We start from the raw sequence: 13,631 nt of genomic DNA on the forward strand, positions 1-13,631 counted from the left end.
AGACAACAAGCTTTGTAAAATTTAACATATAATGTATTTCCCTAAAATACAAAGTGAAAATGAGAAGAAAAAAACGTACGGTATTGTGAATTAAATCCCAAAGTAATCCAAGAATTAGATCAGACACAAGTCCTAGTAATTTAAAGTCTGGAATAAAACCCAGTACAAGTCCTGAAAAAATCCAAAACTCTAGGCGATGATGTGTCATAGCTTATAGAGTGTTGATGTGTCAACAGTCTTTTGTTAAATCAAAGTAATATAATTCCAGGTTTGAATTCAGTATAAATTCCAGTGAATGTTTTTATCCAAAAAATTTATCATAGCAATTCTGTATTTCCAGAGAAAATAGTCACTTGAATTCAGTAATTTGAAGAAAAAAATATTCCACCCCAAAATAAAAATAAAAATACTGGTCACAACATAGAATACAACTTGATTGCATGAAGAATTAAAGCATGAATGACCAAGTCCTCACAATTACAAGATTTTATAGTGCTATACTTGACCTTAGGTCACAACTAAAATTTTCTATATTAAAAAACCCCATTACCAAATGAAAATAACCTTCTAGAATGATCCTGATGTTTACAAAATCAAAACAATAACCTGGATTACACTCAGGAAATTCAAAAACTTAGACCCAAATAAACATATTTGCTTCTTCTATTAATAATGATCCTGATATTAAGCCCATACAGAAAGAGAGAGAGAGAATAATTTAGCTATGTAATTAGTTGTTTACACAAAATTAAATCAGGTCCAGCAAAAATCAACTCAATTTTGGACAAGGTCATGTCCATCATACAATGTTACATTACAATGGCATGTAATGAAATAAATTTTAAAAAACTAGCAAACAATTACACTGGTCAACAGTGAAATCATTACTGACTTGAAAAGGCCCTAATCTGTAGTATTTTGGTGTGCCGAACACGAATATAACCGTGAAAAATTTGTATTGGCTCTCGTTTTGAAGATATTCATATACCTCATTTTCTATGTTTCACTGTGTAAATTTCTCCAGTAGGACTGCAGCAACATCCGGAATAATGATGTAACATTGCATAATACCATCATGCTCACATCATCCACAGTTGATTGCATCATTTTCTGATGCAATGCAATACTAATGCCATGCGGCTGCTGAAGTAAGTTGACGTCAGCAGTGTACTATACATGTGTAGGCCTATTATACTAATGCCAGGCGGCTGCTGAAGCTGACGTAAGCAGTGTACTATATAAAGCCCAATCAGATAGGTTCAGCATTTAAAATATTTTAGACGTTGTGCGAGACAGTTCAAGCTACTGTTACATAAAACTTATTATTTTATCCATTTACGTACAATAAAGAACAGTAATGCCTCGAAAGTGTGTTAATACCGCGGACAATTTTTGCTATATTTGTGGGGAAGTGACATTTGCCAACCAGAAGAAAAGTATCAATTCTCAAGTGAAGAAGGCATATCATCTTTACTTCGGATGCAAGGTTGGTGACCAAGACAAGCATTGGGCTCCGCATATATGCTGTGCTACATGTACAACACAGCTTTCACAGTGGTTGAATTGCAAAAGGTCATCAATGCCGTTTGCAGTCCCAATGGTGTGGAGAGAGCCAAGCAACCACCTAAATGACTGTTACTTCTGCTTGGTTCCTCCTCTTTCCGGCGGAATAACGAAGCGAAAGAAGTCGAGAATAGTCTACCCAAACATTCCGTCTGCATTGAGACCAGTTCCACATGGTGAGGGACTTCCTATTCCAGAACCTCCAGCAGAATATTCTCTTGATTCATCTGACGAAGACAAAGGTGAGTCGACCTGTTCTTCTCCTGGTCCATCAGCATGCAGTGATCCAGATTTTCACTGTGGTGCATCATCAACCCCACACAGAATAACACAGGAAGAACTAAATGACCTGATTCGTGATTTGGACTTATCAAAGAACAAGGCAGAATTGCTAGGATCAAGACTCCAACAATGGAATCTTCTAGAAGAAGATGTCACAATTACTGCATATCGAAAGCGCCACCAGCAATTGGAGCCTTTCTTCAGAAAGGAAAGTAATCTGATATTCTGTTCCGATATTGAGGGCCTCATGAATGCTTTAAAAATCACTCATGACCCACAAGAATGGAGACTATTTGTGGACTCTTCGAAACTGAGTCTCAAGGCTGTGCTTTTGCACAATGGAAACATTCTTCCATCTATTCCAGTAGCGTATGCTGTCCACATGAAAGAGACATACGATAACTTAAGGCAGCTACTGAATTCCATTGAGTATAACAAGTACAGCTGGCACCTCTGTGGTGATTTGAAGGTAGTTGCCCTTTTAATGGGACTGCAGCAAGGATATACAAAATACATGTGTTTCTTATGCGAGTGGGATAGCCGAGCAAGGGAAATGCACTACATGAGGAAGGAATGGACTCACAGGCAGAATGTAGCCATTGGAGAGAAGAATATCCAACACCCAGCTCTGGTTGAGGCTCAGAAAATCTTGCTACCACCCCTTCACATCAAACTAGGTTTGATGAAGAACTTCGTGAAAGCCATTGACCGGACTTTGCCAGCATTCCGATACCTGCATGAAAAATTCCCTCGACTCAGCGAAGCAAAGATTAAAGAGGGAGTTTTTGTGGGTCCTCAGATTCGAGAGCTTTTCAAAGATGACCGGTTCAACAACTTGCTGGAAGGTGACGCGAAACAAGCATGGAATGCTTTTCGCCTAGTTTCTACAAACTTCCTCGGAAATGTTAGGGCAGAAAACTATAAGGAACTAGTAGAAGACATGTTGATGAAGTATAAGAAACTTGGCTGCAATATGTCTCTAAAGATTCACTTCCTTCATTCCCATTTGGATTTCTTTCCTAGCAACTGTGGTATTGTTAGTGATGAACACGGCGAACGTTTTCATCAAGATATCGCAACAATGGAACAAAGATACCAGGGAAAATGGTCCACTACAATGCTGGCTGACTACTGCTGGACACTCCTCAGAGATGCTCCCGAACAGCTGTACAAGAGACAGGCGAAGAAATCTAAGATGTAGTCAATGACTTGATTTTTTATAGGTAGGCTATTACAGTTGACCTTTTCTATTGGAATGCATTTCGTTATGTAAACATTAATTTCTTGCAGATTACAAAAAAACTAGAGCCAATTTTGCAATTTGACTGTCATATTCGTGTTCAGCACATAAAAATTGATAAGAATTGACTAATTTTATTTCAGTAACATGACTTTTGTAAAAATTTGTTGTCCAGTGTTATATATATATATATATATATATATATATAGAGAGAGAGAGAGAGAGAGAGAGAGTGGGTGAGTGAGAGAGGCTGTGATGCAAGAAAATATATACTCAGGCAATATGATGTCATCATAGAAAACCAAATGGTATTTCTAATGTCATATCAGTGTTTCATTTCATTGTGCACTGAAACCATAGTATTCAAGATTACAAATATTTCGTCAGGAAAATCATGGTTCATGTAAATATTTCATCAGGAAATTCATGGTTCACATGGACATTTCATTAGGAAATTCATGGTTCAGATGGACATTTCATCAGGAAATTCATGGTTCACATGGAAATTTCATCAGGAAATTCATGGTTCACATGGAAATTTCATCAGGAAATTCATGGTTTATATGGAAATTTCATCTGACAATTCATGGTTCACATAGACATTTCATCAAGAAAATCATTATTCACATGGATATTTTATCAGGAAATTCATGGTTTACATGGACATTTTATCAGGAAATTCATGGTTTACATGGACATTTCATCAGGAAATTCATGGTTCATATAGACATTTCATCAGGAAATTCATGGTTCACATGGACATTCCAGGAAATTCATGGTTTACATGGAGATTTCATGAGGAAATTCATGGTTTACATGGACATTTCACCAGGAAATTCATGGTTCATATAGACATTTCATCAGGAAATTCATGGTTCACATGGACATTCCAGGAAATTCATGGTTTACATGGACATTTCACAAGAAATTCATGGTTCATATAGACATTTCTTCAGGAAATTCATGGTTCACATGGTCATTCCATAAGGATCTTCATGGTTTACATGGACATTTCATCAGGAAATTCATGGTTCATATAGATATTTCATCATGAAATTCATGGTTCACATGGAGATTTCATCAAGAAAGTCATGGTTCACATGGAGATTTCATCATGAAATTCATGGTTCACATGGATATTCCAGGAAATTCATGGTTTACATGGATATTTCATCAGGAAATTCATGGCTTACATGGACATTTCATCAGGAAATTCATGGTTCATATAGACATTTCATCAGGAAATTCATGGTTCACATGGACATTCATCAAGAAATTCGTGGTTCACATGGACATTTCATCAAGAAATTCATGGTTCACATGAACATTTCATCAGGAAATTCATGGTTTACATGGACATTTCATCAGGAAATTCATGTTCATATAGACATTTCATCAGGAAATTCATGGTTCACATGGACATTTCATCAAGAAATTCATGGTTCACATGGACATTTCATCAGAAAATTCATGGTTCACAGGGACATTTCATCAAGAAATTCATGGTTCACATGGAGATTTAATCAGGAAATTCATGGATTACATGGACATTTCATCAGGAAATTCATGGTTCACATGGAGATTTCATCAGGAAAATCATGGTTCACATGGACATTTAATCAGGAAATTCATGGTTCATGTAGACATTTCATCAGGAAATTCATGGTTTACTTGGAAATTTCATCTGGAAATTCATGGTTCACATAGACATTTCATCAATAAAATCATTGTTCACGAAGACATTTCATCAGGCAATTCATGGTTCAGATGGACATTTCATCAGGAAATTCATGCTTCACATGGACATTTCATCAGGAAATTCATGGATCATACTGTGCTTCCAACCTTTCATTCTCCCTTTTACAATACAAGCTTGGACTGGACAGAGAAGTTTATCCCGATCAATCCCTGGATACAACAGTGGGGATCTCAACAAGGAGTGGATCCACCAAAGGAAGCAGGTACTCTGCCAGAAATCCAGGTTCACAAAGGACAGAAAAATGTGTAACTGTAAACAACCCTTTGCTACAGACAAAGCATGAAGCTCACTCAAATGGGGACTGCAAGCATCAAAATGTTTCCTATTGCACCAAACACATAATATTCTCTACTTCGCATGGGATAAGTCTGAAGTTGTCTGCCTCCTGGCCTGGACAATGCAGTTGGCAACTTTGCTTGAAAACTTTCTTGGTGGATTGATCACTTGAGACGAGCCAAACATGAAGCTGGAGAATCTGGGTTGTTGTTCAGATGGGATCCCCTGTGTTACTACTGCAGATGCCTCCTCTGAGATATCTCCTGGGTTCATCTACCAACAGGTCAAGTAGTAGATAACTGAAAAGTGATTGTTGGAGCTACACATGGGCTACTGCAGTGAGTATGGCTGTGGATGTCTTGTCTTTGTGAAGCACTTTCTGAATTATCTGGAAGTTTTAGGCAAACAGCAATCTCTCCTCCAGCTGCAAAAAATTGGTGCAGAGATCATCATCATACCCCACTGGACTGACTGATTACCTGAATATTCATGATGCCTGATACATAGCACATGCAGAAGGTGATTCCCTCAAAAGCTACCCAATAAAGGAGGCTGCAAACCTCCATAGAAAGGGAAGGAGCATGTGTACCTCCTTGTTGCCTGGGATATGCTACTATCGACGTTTTTTCAGAGATAATGACATAATGACCCAATAATTGGTTGACACATAACTGATGAACTAACAATATTGTCCACATTTCCAAGTGTTGCTTATGTGGAGGATAGCTTCTTCCCAGGACAACTAGCCCTGAGGAATTATAGATCCACGTGATAGCTCCAAGTTGAATCTGAGATGAGAATAGGGTTCTGTGACATGCCAAAAAGCTCTTGGGTTGGAGTGCAAACAAAAGAAGCTGGAATCAGTCTACCCTGTTTAGTGGAACACAAACTTGCCTGAGGTTCGTGAGGAAGTTCATCTCTATGTAAAGAACATCCTGATTTCTCTAGGTTTGAAATAATCCAGACAGATCACTGTGGACCAACAAAGGCATGCCTCAATGTTTTGGCTACAGCCTCAAGCAGGTAGAGACAAAGTTTCCTTCTTCAGAATCTTGAAGAAGCCTGCTGAAAAAAGATGCATGTGAGGTTATGGTGATAAGATTGCAAACCTTAAGCTGCAGCACCTCCATGGTCTTCACCAGAGTGTGCACACAGGTATCCACTGAAATCTTTAATGAGAGAGGGGCTTAAATGTCCATGCAAGAGAGTGAATTCTATAACTGGTCACTGAAACCATCAGACAGAATGTGTGTGTGTGTGTGGGGGACAGACCACTCATTATGCTGTCTAGCAAATGCTTAGTTCATACAGAACGTTTTAAGAAATTTCACATACCATCACTGGGCATGATGATGACATGGAGAGGCTCTCCAAACTGGAGAGAATTTTCTTGTTCTCAAAAACCTGAAAGTTTTGGACACAAGTTCAGGGGGAAAAGGTGGTAAACTGCCTTAAAAAAATTCAGATTTCTTCCAACACCTGGGCTGACAAGTAGGATTAGGCAGGGAGCTTTAAGGGAGGATGAAGGGAGTGTCTCAGTCAGTTCCTTGTCAAACTCATTGAAGTCCACCAACACAGAAAGGAACCCTTGCCCTGCACTCGCACCCGAGTAGATGCGGGACTTATCATCTCAAAATCTCTCTGATAAGAGGGAAACTTGGAGAAAAGGGTATGCTCATTCCCCAACTCCTTTGGATTAATGGGACAAAACCTTACTAAACGATCTTTAAGAATGACAAGAACACTTCTCATCCTTCCTAGAATGTCTATGGGAACAGCACTGACCCCTTAATATCTATTTGGCTCCACTTGAGCAGACAAAGCAGGTCTGTGGCCTGTGACATCTAATCTTCGAGGCAAAGACAGAGGCATCCATGGCACCCTGAAGGAGGATAAGACTATCTGATTTTTATCCCCTTCTCTGCTTAGATGGAAACATGCAGACTCCCCATTCTGAACGTAACTGATTGGCAGCATAGAGACAGGGGTATACCAAACCGATCTCTTTCCCCAGACCTGTGATTCAAGGAAAAATCAGGCAACAATAATTTGATGGTAGGGCTCTCATCAAAAGAAATAAAATGAGATTGATGATCTCCCTTCTTTGTCTTCACAGAACCACCTACCTTAAGAGGGTGTTTGTTGTGGGGGTGGGGGGTATTCACCCTCTTCCAGTTTTTACTCCTTCCTTGAAATCTTAAATACCCAGCATGACATAAAGATGCTTAGCTCAATTATTAAAATACCCAGCATGACATAAAGATGCTTAGCTCAATTATTCAAATACTCAGCATGACATAAAGATGCTTAGCTCAATTATTCAAATACTCAGCATGACATAAAGATGCTTAGCTCAATTATTCAAATACTCTGCATGACAAATATTCAGATCAACCACAGTGACTCAAATACCCTGTATGACATAAAGATGCTTAGCTGAACCATTCAAATACCCAGCATGAAAAGAAAGACTCTTAGATCGATCACTCAAATACCCAGCATGACAAGAAAGACTCCTAGGTCAATCACTCAAATACCCAGTATGACATAAAAACACACATATATACTCCGCATTATATCAAAAGACTCCTAGACCTATCACTCAGATATTGAACATCCTATGAATAGTTATAAAATCTGTAGCTTGTACTCAACATCAAGTCAAAGATCAAATACATAACATCACATTAAGACTAAAAAATCAATCCTGAGACACTCAACATAACATATTCAGCATTAAATGACTGATGGATCAATCCCTGAAATACTCAATATCAAATGAATACTGTACTCAGCATCACATGAATACTGATGGATCAATCCATGAAATACTATCAAATGAATACTGTACTCAACATCACATGAATACTGATGGATCAATCCCTGAAATACTCAATATTCCATGAACACTGTACTCAACATCAAATATAGACTGATAGATCACTCAAAAATTCATCCTCGCATCAAGACTGTTAGATCAAACACTGAAATAATCAGTACCAAAAACCTCAGATTAATCACTCAAATACTCAAAGTACCACAATGACTGATTTTTGGGATACATAAATAACACAAAGTGATAAATGTGTGCATGTAAATGCAGTACCAATCACTGAATGTACAAAATTATGGATTTTCATGTTTCAATAACAATTTTGATCTCCATATAGATTTACAGACATTAGATATATCCACATAATAATGTTTCTAGGGATGTTTCAAATACGAAATGACAGGCAGCATCTGCCCCAACTTGAATTTATGTTTCTTGTTCCTAAACACAACACTACTGTCCTTGAGTATCATTGTGTCTCACATACTGAAAAACAGACATAAAATTCTACCTGAGTTGACTGGTTTTTCATGTTTTAACATAGCTAGGGAACTGCTCCTGTCTTTAAGCATCCTGACATCCCATAACTGAACTGTTTGATCCAATGAAGCAGTACACAGCAACCAGTCCTCTCGTGGAGAAAATTCGGTGTGAGTTATCTTTCCTTTGTGCAATCGAAAGTCAAAAACCTGCATCACATACAGAAGAAAAAATATTACATCCGTCTTGCATACCTGTGTTCTGTTCTACAATGAAGACATAGAAAACATGAAATACTGAAAATCATCACCGGTACCATTGTGAATATCTTGGTTTTATAGAAAATTTAGTTTCACAAGAAGAATCAAGTTTGATCTGGTACAGTATGAACAAAGTCTGGTCCATTTGAGTGTTTTGAAATGAAACATGCTGGTGTCATATTCTTGCACTATCTGTGCTACACTAACCAGATGTCAATTACACTCCACTCCACTGCCACAAGTGGCCTCTACTTGCCAATAAGCAGACTGCCTTGTATATAGACAAAACTATGTGTGTTTTGTTCAGAGTTGGTCAAAAGAATTAGCTTGATATGGCACAGGAATGTTGAGGCTGTTAGGCCGAGACTATTGTAAAATGCCATATCAAACAAGTCCTTTCACCATTTTTATTTACACATTCTTCTAAAAATAAATTTCAACAAAATGAATTAGGCATTTGGCATTTTACGAAAGATAGTCTACAACCATCAACATGTACGTAACAATGGCTAAGCCTATATAAACTGCACTGCTACGTCATCGGTCTGTCCGCAGTTCAAATATGGATTTAATCTTTAGGCAAGTGAATTGTTTCATATGGAACATAACTTTGGACTAGCAAGTAGCTTCTTCTCTTACTTACTGAATATAAACTCTACCATGAATCATACAACTGAAATATGGCTCCTTGCTACACAGATACCATGAATCATACGACTGAAATATGGCTCCTTGCTAAAAACAGATACCATGAATCATACAACTGAAATATGGCTCCTTGCTACAGATACCATGAATCATACGACTGAAATATGGCTCCTTGCTACACAGATACCATGAATCATATAACTGAAATATGGCTCCTTGCTACATAGATACCATGAATCATACGACTGAAATATGGCTCCTTGCTACACAGATACCATGAATCATATAACTGAAACATGGCTCCTTGCTACACAGATACCATGAATCATACGACTGAAATATGGCTCCTTGCTAAAAACAGATACCATGAATCATACAACTGAAATATGGCTCCTTGCTACACAGATATCATGAATCATACGACTGAAATATGGCTCCTTGCTACAAACAGATAGCATAAATCATACATCTAAAATATGGCTCCTTGCTACAAACAGATACCATGAATCATACAACTGAAATATAGCTCCTTGCTACACAGATACCATGAATCATACGATTGAAATATGGCTCCTTGCTAAAAACAGATACCATGAATCATACAACTGAAATATGGCTCCTTGCTACAAACAGATACCATGAATCATACGACTGAAATATGGCTCCTTGCTACAAACAGATACCATGAATCATACAACTGAAATATGGCTCATTGCTACAAATAGATAGCATAAATCATACATCTAAAATATGGCTCCTTGCTACAGATACCATGAATCATACAACTGAAATATAGCTCCTTGCTACACAGATACCATGAACCATACGACTGAAATATGGCTCCTTGCTACACAGATACCATGAATCATACGACTGAAATATGGCTCCTTGCTAAAAACAGATAGCATAAATCATACATCTAAAATATGGCTCCTTGCTACATGCTGATACCATGAATCATACAACTGAAATATGGCTCTTTGCTACAGATACCATGAATCATACAACTGAAATATGGCTCTTTGCTACAGATATCATGAATCATACAACTGAAATATAGCTCCTTGCTACACAGATACCATGAATCATGCAACTGAAACATGGCTCATTGCTAACAGATACCATGAATCATATAACTGAAACATGGCTCTTTGCTACAGATACCATGAATCATACGACTGAAATATGGCTCCTTGCTAAAAACAGATAGCATAAATCATACATCTAAAATATGGCTCCTTGCTACATGCTGATACCATGAATTATACAACTGAAATATGGCTCCTTGCTACAAACAGACACCATGAATTATACAACTGAAATATGGCTCCTTACTACACAGATGGCATGAATCATGACGGAAAGGTGCCTCCCTGTTACACATTGATACCCCGGAAATCACATTACTGAAATAGGACTCCCTGCTATACATTGATACCATGAATCATGTGACTTAAATATAGCTCCTTGCTACACAGATATCATGAATCACATGACTGAAATATGGCTGCCTGCTACACAGAGCTACCACACTGGTTATATTTGTGGATGTGGAAAGGCCCTGGACATTTTTGTTTTCAATGATTTTTGTCACCAACATTACCAAAAAATTAAAGGAACCAGTGAAAAAAAGCAACTTTAATGAACTAAAAAGCTCTGCAGCAGCAAAATCCCAAAGGAGGCATGTTTCTCTGTCCAACCGGTATCAAAAAACTTTGTTAAAATGTCTCACATTGAACTTGATAACAAGAAAGCTACAGGACTTGATCAGATTGATCCATGACTCATTAAAACATCTGCCTCAGCAATTTCAGACAGCATAACCGTCATAATCAATTTAAGTAAAGCAACCTCATCTGTCCCCAAAATAAGGAAAACTGCAAATGTAATGCACATTCACAAATCTGATTCAAAGGATGATGCTGATAACTACTGGCCAATCTCAATACTCCAAAATTGTCAGAATTGATTGAAACACATATCCACGACTCGTTCATGTTATATTTAACCAAACTCTTGCCATTACACCCTAACCAATCAGGCTTTAGACAGAAATATTCATGTGAGACTGCCTTGATCTCACTAACTGATAAATAGCTTGAAGCACTTGATCAAGGTAGATTAATAGGATCTGTATTGGTAGATTTCAGGGAAGCGTTTGACATGGTGGATCATGAAATCCTTTTCAAGAAACTGAACATTTACCAATGTGAGAAAGCACAATTAGATTGTTTACTTGATACTTATGTGAGAGAACACAACTCGTTTATATTAATAATGTTCTGTCTCAACCTGGAACAATTAGATATAGAGTACCACAAGGCTCAATTCTATGTCCATTACTATTTATATTATTTATTAATGACCTACGACTTTTACTTGGGGACTCAATATCATCTACAGATCTCTATGTACATGACACATTATCAGATATCGAAAACACAAAGCAAGAACTGGAAATTTCTTTACAGGATCCCTAAACAAACTGGACAATTGGTGCACATGTAATGGCATAGTAGAAATACTGGTAAAATTAAACTATTACTTATCTTAACACGCAAAAAAGAACAAATCTTGATAGTGATGAACTATGACATGTAAGGACAAAAATTTGTAAATGGTCTGTCATGACAGACTACTTGGTGTTCTTGCAGATAATAACCTATCATAGACTGAATATATACACAAATATCAGTAAAAAAGTTAATTTAAGTTTATTGCTTCTAAACAGGAAAACTGCAAATGTAATGCACATTCACAAATCTGATTCAAAGGATGATGCTGATAACTACTGGCCAATCTCAATACTCCAAAATTGTCAGAATTGATTGAAACACATATCCACGGGTAAAATTAAACTATTACTTATCTTAACACGCAAAAAAGAACAAATCTTGATAGTGATGAACTATGACATGTAAGGACAAAAATTTGTAAATGGTCTGTCATGTTTATTCGCTCCAAACTAGACTATGGTTGCGTTGTGTATGGTTCTGCCAGAAAATCGTATCTTAAAATGCTTGATCCAATTCATCATCAGGGAATAAGACTGGCTCTGGGAGCATTTAAAACATCCCCGTGTGAAAGCCTTCTAGCTGAGGCGAATGAACCACCGTTATCGCATCGTAGAGAAATGCTTTCAGCACAGTATGCTCTCAAATTAAAATCAAACCCTCTGAATCCTGCTTTTTCGGCTGTTTTTCAACCCAAATACAAAACTTTATACGAAAATAAACCAAACGCCATACCTTCCTTTGGCATTAGAATATCATCCAGCCTTGACACTACAAATATAGATCTTTCAAAAATTCAGAAAACATCCATCTCCGAAACACCACCCTGGCTAATTAAACAACCAAAAGTACGTTTTACGCTACACGATGGAAAAAAATCCGAAACAAACCCTTCTATCTTCCACAACTCTTACCATGAACTCCTCACCGAATTTAAAAACTACACCAGAATTTACACTGATGGATCAAAGGATGAGGAAAAGGCTGCTGCAGCCTTTGTTTGTGGAAATCACACAACGCAAGTTCGTTTACCAAATGGAGCATCAATTTTTACAGCCGAAATCAGAGCAATAGACCTTGCTCTGCAACATATAGAAAAGAACCGTATTTTAAACAGTATCATCTTCTCCGACTCGCTATCAGTACTCCAGTCACTACACAATAGAAAACTGGAGAACCCATTATTGAAAAACGTACTCGTAAAAAATACCGAGCTGAGTGTCTCCCACAATATAATATACTGTTGGTTACCTAGCCACATTGGTATTAAAGGTAACGAAAAAGCAGATCGCGCTGCTAAAATGGCCCTTTCTCAAGAACCATCTGATTTTAAAATACCATATACTGATTTTAAACCTTGTATCAGAAAGTTCTTACGTCAGAAGTGGCAGGCATCATGGAATGATGCTGTACATAACAAACTTCATGCAATCAAACCAACTCTAGGAGAATGGACTCCTTCCTACAGAACCATTCGTAGGGAGGAGGTAGTCATTGCAAGAATCCGAATTGGTCATACTTATATCACCCACACCCACATACTAAAAGGTGAAGACCCACCAGAGTGCGTTTCTTGCAATGAACCATTCACTGTCAAGCACTTTATGATAGAGTGCTTTGACCTACAACCTACGCGCGATCGTTATTACGTTGTGCATGACATGAAAGAACTTTTTGATAATATAAACATCACGCGTATTATCGAGTTCTTGAAAGCCGTAAATATTTACTCAAAACTCTGACTTTTATGCTATCACCTTGTGCAGTTTTATGCAAT

General features: G+C 37.6%; 1 protein-coding gene across 1 annotated transcript in view; it reads right to left on the minus strand.

Annotated features, from left to right (window-relative positions):
- Positions 1–13,631, minus strand: part of LOC149781656 (DNA damage-binding protein 2-like) — a 49,605-nt gene that overhangs the window by 21,754 nt on the left and 14,220 nt on the right. Inside the window, exon 6 of the mRNA XM_089935730.1 lies at positions 8,465–8,642. Within this exon, the coding sequence (XP_089791856.1) occupies positions 8,465–8,642 (178 nt within the window). The remainder of the gene's footprint in view (positions 1–8,464; positions 8,643–13,631) is intronic.

The sequence above is a fragment of the Sinohyriopsis cumingii genome, chromosome 15 (genome assembly GCF_028554795.1).
Source record: "Sinohyriopsis cumingii isolate HCF-2022 chromosome 15, ASM2855479v2, whole genome shotgun sequence".
Lineage (NCBI taxonomy): Eukaryota > Metazoa > Mollusca > Bivalvia > Unionida > Unionidae > Sinohyriopsis > Sinohyriopsis cumingii.